Raw genomic sequence first — 11,511 nt, forward strand, 5'->3', positions numbered from 1 at the left:
CTATGAATCTATATCTATATAATTCTATATATCTAACTTATGCTGTGCTATCTATCTGTCACTATCTAACTTCGCCTATATGAATGTGTCACTATATCTATACTATATGTCACTGTCTATACCTATCAGTCAATATATCTAATTTAAATCTAGCCTAAATATAACTAACCAAAGCGCACTATAAATCTCACTGCTATCACAAAATCACTGCTATCACAAAATCACTCTCCTCTCACAAAAACCCACGAGGTGAAGATGGATTTACTTCACTTTTAAACTGTGGTGAATTAGGTTTACAGATGTGTGACTGTGTGGCTTGTTCCCGCCCCCTTTAATCAACGCAGTTTCGGAAGGCGCCACCTGATGAAACACTTGAAGCTTCATTTAGCCATAGTCACGTGACATAGGTGTTTCGAATCACAGTTCGGAGCAGTGTTTCGAAACATCTGCGCTTCGGGATCTCGGCAAAGCCCCGAAACGTCTGTTTCGCGTCTGCCATCCCTATGAAAACGATGTCGGGTAGACAAAGCTGTGCTGGAAATGGGCCAGAATGGGCTAACTCGGATGACACTGAGAGTGAAGATCATATGGAGTTTAGTCAGGAGAGAGATAGAATAAGAGAGAAACGGGGTGGTGAAAGTGGAAAAGAGGGGTCAAAGAAATTCAAAGGGATGATGACTAAAGTGGATGGAAAGGATGATAATCTGAAGATGGATGATGAGTGTAAAGTAATACTTAGATTTGAGGAAGAAAATGGAGTGCTTGGTATGAATCCAGTGAAGTTGACTACGATATTAAAAAACCAAGTGGGAGATGTCAAAATGGCCAAAGTTTTGAGGGATGGAAACCTTTTAATAATATGCAAAAATGAAGATCAAAGAGAAAGGGCCTGTAGAATGAAGGAGATAGGAAGGTTTAAAGTAAGTAGCGTTAGTCGCGTGGAGAAGAGAAACATGTGGAATAGGGGGGTGATTTGGGGGATCCCGGTTGATGTAAATGTGGATGAAATAAAAGCAAACTTAAAAGGAGGGAAAGTGAAAGATGCCCGAAGATTCAACAGTATCTGTCTGCAACCTGCAAGACTTCAAGTTACGCCCCTTCAAGTTACGCCCACTTCAAGCTACGCCCACTTCAAGTTACGCCCCTTCAAGTTACGCCTACTTTCAAATTACCGCGAGAGCGATTAGAGAAGTTTCGCATGCTTTTAAATCGCTCTCACACGCGTTTAACATAAACTGAACATACTCGAGTTAATGAAACGTACTCTTAGCTGTTCAAGAGCGTTTAACAAACTGAACATACTTGAGTTAATGAAACGTACTCTTAGCTGTTCAAGAGCGTTTAACAAACTGAACATACTTGAGTTAATGAAACGTACTCTTAGCTGTTCAAGAACAGAAACCTCTGAGATGACATCTTCAAAATGCTTGTTTTGTCTGTATACAGTAAAGCAAGCAGCAATATGCATTAGTGGCAAGGTATTGATAATGTATAGCAAGAAACCATTTTGCAATGTATCTTTTTTTCCATTAATTGTCCCACCACAACTACTTTGGAGCAATCACTAATATAGCTATCCTTTTGGAAATGGGCTTTGTGAAAAATATATATACATTTTAAATAAATACATGTCATATTGTATGCCTGATGTGCTCACAATTAATTTTTGACAACACTAATGAACAGCTAAATGCAATGCTGTCAAACACATCTTATGATACTTTGAGAAATTCACTACAAGCACACTCATCACAAATTCTTTTAATGAAGGTCATCAACACAATGCAGGTTTATGCAAACCATATAAAATTAGATTGTGCCTCCAGCTGCATTAAAACAGTCCATGCTGCAGTATCCTGCAAAATCATTGTTAGAGTAGAACCCTTTAAGTTTTCCTCTTTGTCCACATCCCCAGTATCCTTCACAGTCTTTGAACACATCATCGCATTGAATGCAATGGGAGATCAAATAGGGAATCCGGTAGGTCCTTCTATACTCCTCTGAAAAGGAGTTCCAGTCTACCACACCTATTGACAAAAGAAGAGAAAGGTTAATGTGTAAAATTAAAAAAAAATAATATTAATAAAATAAAAATGCAAAAAAATTAGTGTGCCACCACTACAAGAAAATTCAGAAATGAAAAGAACGCTTATTGCCTAAAACAAAAAGCATTGTAGAATAGCATAGTGTAATGTTAATAACGTAGAGAATGTTATATTATGATGATCAAAATAATTTTAGCACTAGAACCTTGACTTGAATCATAACTTAGGCCCACACAGACAGATAAAGAACAAATGTAGAATCGTCACACAAAAGCACCACAACTGCACAAAAATCACAGAGGAAAGTCATATACTGGTATAGAAAATAATAAATTAGGCAACATCTCTGTACAACATGGATTTACATTTTAATAATGGCAAGTGACCACTCCAAAGGCCATCTAATGTGTTGTGTTGCTGGGATCTGCGGGACACAGATTGACAAGCACTGCGAGTTTGTGAGTGAGTTACTTTCACCTATAGATCAGAGGTGCTTTACCTCTAAAAATATGGAAGGAGGGCTGAAGGAAAGAGACAAAACTTACTGTCAAGCCAGCAGAAGTGTGCTTCCTTCAGAAAGGATTCCTCTCTCACTATCCTCCAGAAATGAGTGCATGTGAGAGCAAGGGTACAAATTGCAGGATCACCATCTTGAAGCACCACAAGGATGAAGATCATCTGCAAAATTTCCTCAGGCAGCTGTGAACATAAAACATGAGTCACTACAAAATCAGTAGGCTCAATAACAGGTCTCCATCATCATCATCATCATTGACCAGGAAAGGGTGAAGGACCACTCTTATTAGGAATGTTCTGTAGCCTTCACATTTGTGTCCTGAAAATAGCATGTACTGGAGGTCTTCAACCCTGCTCCTGGGGATCCAATGTCCTGCTGAATTTATTTCCAACCTACTTCAGCACACCTGCCTGTGATTTTCAAGCGATCCTGAAGAGATCAGGTGTGTTTGATTAGAATTGGAGCTAAACTCTGCAGGATAGTGGGTCCCCTGGAGCAGGGTTGAAGACCTCTGCCATATATGTAGTTATTGTTGCATCTTGGATTAAGCTACAGAATATAAGAAGTGGCAAGGTGGCATGTCTACACGGAGTGCACATATAACTAACGAAGATCCTGTGAGCGAGTTTAAACTGTGGCATATAGATGTGCTTCACAGATACATGCCTGCAAAATGCCAATACCCTCCGGTAAGGACTCAACTCTGCATGGCTCCTTCGCCTTGCATGGTTTTATGGGGACAGGTTCCTTTAAAACAAGGGAGTGAGATGCATATTACATAATAGCTTAGTACATGTAAAGCACAAGAAAGATGATCACTTTAGACCAGGGTTATTCAAATCTTGCCCTGGAGGTCCAATGCGCCGCAGAGTTTAGCTCTGACCCTGATCAAACTCACCTACCTGTGATTTTCTAATGAACCTGAAGACATTGATTAGCATATTCAGGTGTGTTTGATTAGGGTTAAAGCTAAACTCTGCAGGGAAGTGGATCTCGTGGGCCAGATTTGAGGATCCCTGCTTTAGACCAAGTTTTTGGGCCATAATTCTTACCATGGTGACCTCATCATATTTCCTCTTCCTAGGGATGCGGAAAATTGGGTCCAGACTTCCCCTGGCCATCTGTATTCCCTGCTCTGTAAAGTGAGCAAACCTCCGGCCATGACTGTAGTAATAAGTTAAAATAAAATAAAAATGTTTACCTTGCTGCCCCAGATTACTGCTAATAATAGTATCTTGAATTTATCTAAAAAATTTTGAAGACACTGGTACCCTTCAATCTCAAGATTCTCCACCAACATTGTGCACCACCACCTCCTTAAGCACGGCATGTCATGCTGAAGAAAAGAACAGAGTACAATACATTTACAATTCAAGATGCAAGTTAAGTTAATTTTGAGGCCCAACTCACTTTTCCAGTCCGAAAGGGCTTAACTGGCCCACTTTATATCAAGCAAAAAAGGATGGCAATCCCTGACTTAAACCCTCATAGCAGCAAGAAAATAAAAACTCCCAAAAAAAAACAAAGGTAAAGGGGGAAGAAATATCAGGAAGGACCACAGAGGACTTCCTGGACCAAATCAAAATCCAAATTCTACATATTATAACCCATATCTATATGAGCATTGACGTTATACTTACAATTGTAAAATCAAATGGAGCCTCCATTACAGCATACCAGCAGTACTGCAAATATAACAAAGTTGTGTTTGTACTTAAGTTGTAATTCTTTTTTTTTTGTGTGCATGTGAATTCAGCAAGCTGAATGAAAAGAAAGAGAGAATCCTCTTTCACAACATTATGTTTAATATTATGAATACCATTGCATTAACAAAAACTACTTTAGGTGGAACTGAGGAGAAGGGAAAAAACTAAAGCTGCGTCAGAGAGCACTGACCCTATGCTGCCATCATTTGGGCCTTATTCCATTAACACAAGTCCAATGCCAGTAAAGTAAAGAGAAAAGCTGCATGTGTGAAAAGGGCTATAGACACCATTTATGGACATTTTGTGAGAGAGCATGAATTAAATTTACTGGAAAACTTCACTCACCATCATCATGAAGACTCCACAGTCAATGCCAAATTGTTGTTGAGGGAGTCCCTGTTTAAAAGAGGAAAAAAAACATGTTTAATAAACAGCAAACTACAAAAGTTTAAAGATTTACAGATTTGGGTTAGTGTGAAAGGGCCTTGCTTGGTGGTTTGAAGGGTTTGTAAGTGTAAAACGAGAAATAGTTAAAGTAGTAATAGCCCAAGTTGTGCCAAACCAATAATTAATAAAAAAAAAAAAAGTGATATGCAGATAAAATGTCCTTGATATTCTACCTCAACATCCAGGCCTGTAAATTCTGTCAATGGTCCAGAGACAATGTGCTGTGCAACAGACCTGATAAAAACAAAAAGGGCATCAGAAACTTCTATAAAGTACTGGAGCACACAAAGTTCGGTCGAGGAACACATTGTTTTTAAGCTACAGGATATGTTAGTCTGAGGAACACGACTGGCAAACAGCAGTAGTTCAAACAATCTGAGGAAGTCTTGTGAACACGACTAACATTTCAAACAATCTGAGGAAGTCTTGTGAACACGACTAACATTTCAAACAATCTGAGGAAGTCTTGTGAACACGACTAACATTTCAAACAATCTGAGGAAGTCTTGTGAACACGACTAACATTTCAAACAATCTGAGCAAGTCTGGTGAACACGACTAACATCATTGCAAACAGTTTGAGGAAGTCTGAGGAACACGACTTCCAACGAACATCTTCCTTTAGAAACCTTAAGATGTTTAGATAAGGTCCGTGTGCAAAGCCTTGTCCCATGACGGAATATAGGGAATCCAGGAACAGAACCTCTCTTTTAAGTGGCTTAATAACCTACAGGGAAAATAGTCTTGGAAATGAGTCAACAAGTCTTCACCATTACGACACAGCTAAAGTCAATTGCAGCCAGGATTACAAAAGACTAAAAAGAAAGGAGGACCTACAACTTAAATGTGTTAGCTTTTTTCAGTATGAATCCTTTCCATGAGTGGGGTTTTGTAATAAATACTAAAAATTCACTTACACACAGCAGAAAGTGCCCTGGGGTCCATAGGGGGAATATCAGGGCATCTTTCTTTTGGGGGTCCAACTTTAAGAAAGAAAATATAGCAAAAACTTAGCTCTGACTTTTAACACTTATTTGATCCATTATTTATTATATTTATTTTTATTAAATTTGAAAAGACATTTGAGGCTCCCTTTTTCATTTTCTCCATGTTGTACGACCTTAAAGTGTTGTCATCTTGTTGTGTGTTGCAAGTTTATTTTGAAAAGCGTTGTATAAGATATAAGGGTTATCACTATTAGTTGAATGTATTATGGGTACTTACTGGAAGACAGAGGAAAGGGTCACAGGATGAGGGCAAGAGCCACGTTGGTGGAATATGGAGATCCACAATGTAAACATCTTTCCCCTGTAGAAGATCTCTATCAGTAATTACAGTAATTGTAATTCAAATGAATTTGTCACAAATATCTGTATAAAATGACAGACACACCTGATACTGCAACATTTCCATGATAAGCCTAAAGCAAGCATTTCCCACCTGGAAAAACAACACTTTTAAACCGCATTCCAGAAAAAGTACAATTACTTCAAAAATAAAACTAAAAATGTTCCCCACCATTGAATCCATTTCCCTTCTTAGTCCCAGGGATACAAAGTTCTCTCTTGTGAGGCACGTCTGACCATCTTTTACAATGATTTCATTCATTGGTCTGTCCTCATCCAGTACATAATTCACCTACACATTACACATTTTACAAAGAAATGCAAGCTGTGTCAAACAAAAAAACACTCCAGGCCAGGGATTAAAGCAAGATAATATTTGTGAGCCTGAAAAGTTATCCTGCAGGAAATGTGAAAATGTAATGATTTTTACATTAATTTAAAACGGCTCTATGCCTGAAATCAGGCATGGTGCCTGATAACTTTAAGCTCTGAAACTTAAAGAAATGCAACAATACAAAAGAAAAGACAATACAATAACATAAATGTGAAAAGAAATTGTGATAAAATAATGCAACCACATACCAAATGCTCTTGAAGGGGATGATGCACTCCTAGTGTCCATGAGGCGCGACAGGGTCTAAGGTTTGATGTCATAGTCAGAGCCTCGCACTGCTCCCCACAGTGGTCTGCCATGTCCACATCTGTAGGGACATTCACGTGCACTGCAAGACAATGACAGTTCTAAGCATTGACGGTGATAAGATGTTTAAAAAATATTTTATTTTGGATTATGTAGGCAAACAAACATTTAAACAATGTTATCCTTCTGTAATGTTTTGTTGAACGGTAGTTGCCAAGATGCAGGCATTTTTTATGTATCTTTGTTAATTTAAGTGCTAGTTGTTCTAAAACAGATCTTAATGTAAATGCGTCAAAATAAGGAAATTAAAGTATAACTACCCAAAGTGGCTTTTCCATGTGCGTCAAGGGTGATATCTCCATGAGAAACTTGTTTAAAATCCTCCATTGTCTGCTGGTTGACTTTCTCATTGTGGTGATGTAAAATGTTACGCATAAGGAAGATGTGGCTTGCTGGGGAGAGAGAGTTCATGAAGTAGTTGTTCTTTCGCATGCCAGAAAACAGCTGCTCCACTGTTTGGGAGTTGACCCACCCACATAGCTCAGGCACAAGTCCAATTAATCTCAGAGCATCCTTTTCATCTCTTGTGTTGTACTGATGAAAAGTGTCGTACAGTGCATAGTGTTCTGAAGAACCAGTTGCAGGATGGCCATTAAGATCCGGTGGGTGTTTTTTTAACTGCAACCATGGCAAATTCCTTTTAAGTTCCCCTCTCTTGGCAGATGCAATATTCTCTGGGGTAGCTGCAACCACTCTTCCTTCATAAGGACTGAAGGGCAGTCTCTCTGGTTCCCGAAGGTTAGTATGAGTTACTAATCCCCGAGCAAAATCATAGATAACAACGTTTGGAAAATGTTGGAAGGAAAGCAACATATCTGCATAATCGCGTGGGCTTTCAGCTCTTATGTTGAATTTTACTGAGTTCACAATGCCACAAGGACACATGATCACTGCCCAGCCACCTTGAAATGGAAATACACACGATTAGCTTGACCATTAACCTAGCTATCTTCAGGTACACGTACAGACACATAGTGACATGTTTACAACAATTAAATATTCTCTTATGTCATTACATAAATAATAGAACTACATATATGTAGGACACTTACCAGATGCTCCCCAAACTTTTTGGAACACTTTGTCATAAGTGCTTCTTGTTTTCATCTCCTCCCTCAAACGGAGGAGAAGATCCATTTTGGAGCCCTTTGAGTCAACGCCACATTCTTTAACAAGTTTTCTCAAGGCATCAACCTGTGTAAAAGTAGATGCAACAACAGCCAATAATTAAAAAGCAGGGTACATCACTGCAATCTTCCATGTGTTTTTTGCATTTAGTAAATAGTCAAATCAGGAGCGGTTTCAAAAACATCCAGCAGAGTAGACATCCAGTACAACAATGTACTTAATGTCTATAAATAATAATAAAAAGTTCAGTGCATTGCTAATACATTTACATAATTTCAAAATTCACCTTTAAGTTCATTAGTTCACTTGACAGCCGTTCTTCTGAAATGTCTATGTCTGCCTGTTCTACAACAGACTTCTTTGCTGCGAGTTTGGCATACTCAGTGTTGAGTACTTTTTTGCTGGCTCTGGTGAGAGGCCCAATCCATGGTGCCCATTTCACATAGGAAGGTGAAACTTTACATGGATTCTCACGGTTACCTTTGTAGTTTAAAAACAAAAGCTCTCTTAAATGTTATTGCATTTAATACAATTTATGGCAGTTAAAATTATATGCACAATCATCCATGGGACTAGAAAAGCATGCACATACATAGTTACAGGCAATTGTAGACAGATAGATACATCTTTTGGAAAACTTTTTAAAATATGGCTGCAGAATACTCCCTTTTACAGAAAAATGTCTATCTATAACTTACTTTGTAAAAAGCCTCTGCAAACAATTTCTTGGTCAACAGATTGCCAGAAATCTTCAATGTCAACGTGACCATCAAACTGTGGCGGGGGTTCTTCAATATCACTCACTGTAAGACATTTTGCTCAAAATCAGTTATTTGGCAGTACTAATCATGACGCATGTTAAGAGAAGAGAGACCACTACCTGGCATGCTAAAAACTCCCTTCTTGTGCAAGTCCATTATCACTACAGGTGGATGGACTCCACAGTGCACACATGAAAAATTATAATTGTGTTCTGTCAACGCCTCAAAGTGAAGATAACCATGAAGAATGGAGTCATGGTTCGGATACTTTTTTTGGTTTGTCTGTTCCAAGATGTCCAAGGCCCTGCCAACTGCAGTGTGATTCTGTAATAACATTTGAAATTAGATCACGCCAGATTACAAGTCATGTTTGCTTTTCTCTTGACATTATGTGAGTTTACAAAACAGGATTTTCAGGGAGACACTTTAAGAGCAAGTGCTTATATATGCTTATATAGACTTCAAACTATCCAAATTCCTACATAACTGAATTAAAATAATTATGAAAATAGTACATGAGAAAAACATGCAAGTCATGTGTTTATTAAAATAGGATGGGTGCATTAAAAAGTTGCATGAATGCAAAAGTGACCTGTACAGACTGTCTCAAGAACAGGCAAAGATGCAGTGTTAATATTGTGTGGTCATCGAAATTGTGCAGCCCCTCAGCCCATTCCTGGTATCGGTAAAAATGTCCACATACACCACACCTTTTACAGTATGTGTTCACATCTACAAGGAAGAAAAATAATACTGTATTAGTCATGGGATAACTGTAAGTTTTAATTTGAATTAACAATTTAACTGTATGTAACTGGCCTGTACTTATGAAATAAACTTGCTATCTTAAAGTAAAACTTTAATTAGACTAGGCCTTGTAAATATTAAGAAACAATAATGTATTCCTAAATAACACACACCTTCCAGTATGCCAGTAAACGTGACAATCTTTGCTCTTTGTGTAATAAACACTGCATGAAAAGTGGGATTTTCGACCCCATAAACGCCTGTATACTCCTGGAAATCTCCCTAATTTTCGGCAGTTTTCGACAATTTAGAGGCAGCGAACGTCGCGTTCGTCTGTGCCACAAATTGTCGTAAACGAACCATGACGTAGGTGGAGAGCCCCCCCGCTGAGAGACCGCGCGGAGGTGCGACGCCTCTAATTTGCATATGAATAGCAGCGAAACCAGAGAGTCAACGGCCAGACTTGAATTTACTCACTCACTATTGGCTGAAGCCACTACATTTAAACAAGAAAAATCCCTCGTGATTGGTTGGCAGATCACTGCAAACCAATCATTATTGGTCCCCCTGGCTCATTATAAATGTAAACCCCAATAATAATAATAATAAATATATAATTTATGTTGTAATAATTTGTTTCATATTAATGTTATTGTGCTATGAAGTATTCATACCATCAAGGAATATATGGGAAAATTATACGGACCGTGCCGTTTATTCAAACAAGGGGCTTCATTTATAAGCATACAGCTGTTCATTCAAAGAAAGGGCTTCATTTATAAAACACAGCGGTTTACTCAAAGAAAGAGCTTTATTGTTAAACACACAACTATGTACAGTGCAGCAGTAATGTCTCGTAATGTAAAGTTCGTCGAGCTCCAGGCTGCGAGAGCGCGGTGGCCGCACAATCTATCCAGACACCCCGTCAACAATGCCGTCTTCCTCGTCAGACATGAGTTCAATGGCCGCGGACTTCCAAACGTCCACCTCATCCAGCACACTCTTGCTTCCAGCAACTGTAATACAATCCATAAAGACAATAAGCAACCTGAAAAATACTCACATTGACAAAAAACGGATCTAATATAATAAATCTTACCCTTTTTCTTCTTGATCGACTCCGAGCTAAACTTCGCAGTTTCAGGTTGTTTGTATCTGAAGCTCCGGCGTGTCGATTCATAATACGTCTTACAGGCAGCTGGAAAACAATTACATGAGACTGGTATTAATAAAAACAGTCACGGTAAAATTAAACAAGGAATGAGAAACACATTAGAAGTTACTTACACACAATTTCGTCATGATCAGCGGTTAAATCTGGACTCGCGGAAATCTCTCCAAGCAGATCTCAGAGCTCAAGGCTTCGTTATGAGGCGAGGATAGTCTGTGTAAACAAAATGTGCAGTTTTAAGCTCGGATCTATTAACGCATCCATTTCCTTATACAACTGAATAAAAGCATATTCTTTAAATCGTAACGTTACATTACCCATGCTCTGGTTCATAGCGGCTGCAGTTTGCCTCAGAGTTATGAAGACGAAGACAGCCTCCTGAAAATGAGTCCAAAAAGTTCGTCGCGTCCATGATGCAGAGATTGAGTTGAAGACGGTGTCCTGTCATTGTTGATCACGAAAAAGGAAAGCAGCAAAAAACATAAAAAAATAGTTTAAAGCTCGTCTTCTACGCGTCATGGCCATGACCTCGACCTCGCACCTCATTGGACTAGGGCTCTGATATGGAACGCGCCCGGGGCCAAATCTCTTTATACGAAACGCGTGACTTATGATCGTTTCAACCTTCAACACGCCCTGTTTTCCGCTTCACGCACAGTTTTAACATGTTAAGAAGACACATTTGAACGTGTTTCTTAACGCGCACATTCTGTACATGTCGAAGCGTAATATTTTTTTTTTTTAAAGCAGACTTACCTTTAGATGTAGCCTAGGCTACATACATATTAATATAAGATATTAATTAATTGCTTAACTGACTACTGTGCTAGAGTAAAGTAGCCTAATGTTACAATGTATATTAAGTAAATGCTTAATATTATACAATTATTATAATTTATCTATATGGGTTATTGTTTGTTTTTTAAAGTTAGGCTATATATAA

At 38.5% G+C, this 11,511-nt stretch overlaps 1 protein-coding gene across 1 annotated transcript; it reads right to left on the reverse strand.

Moving 5' to 3' along the window:
• Positions 1 to 1,741: 1,741 nt before the first annotated feature.
• LOC307126446 (HMG domain-containing protein 3-like) lies at positions 1,742 to 9,613 on the reverse strand. Its single transcript, XM_079816956.1, has 20 exons — positions 9,571 to 9,613; positions 9,243 to 9,382; positions 8,770 to 8,974; positions 8,588 to 8,692; positions 8,176 to 8,369; positions 7,814 to 7,955; positions 7,022 to 7,663; positions 6,644 to 6,783; positions 6,234 to 6,353; positions 6,108 to 6,155; positions 5,940 to 6,023; positions 5,633 to 5,698; positions 4,889 to 4,949; positions 4,614 to 4,664; positions 4,203 to 4,247; positions 3,834 to 3,898; positions 3,615 to 3,726; positions 3,229 to 3,309; positions 2,591 to 2,744; positions 1,742 to 2,027 (listed from the first exon to the last, which is right to left on the reverse strand). The coding sequence occupies exons 3-13, from the start codon at positions 8,804 to 8,806 to the stop codon at positions 4,890 to 4,892; spliced, it is 1,638 nt and encodes a 545-aa protein (XP_079673082.1). The 5' UTR covers positions 8,807 to 8,974; positions 9,243 to 9,382; positions 9,571 to 9,613; the 3' UTR covers positions 1,742 to 2,027; positions 2,591 to 2,744; positions 3,229 to 3,309; positions 3,615 to 3,726; positions 3,834 to 3,898; positions 4,203 to 4,247; positions 4,614 to 4,664; position 4,889.
• Positions 9,614 to 11,511: the final 1,898 nt, after the last annotated feature.

Source organism: Gobio gobio, assembly GCF_949357685.1.
Source record: "Gobio gobio genome assembly, chromosome: 5".
NCBI lineage: Eukaryota > Metazoa > Chordata > Actinopteri > Cypriniformes > Gobionidae > Gobio > Gobio gobio.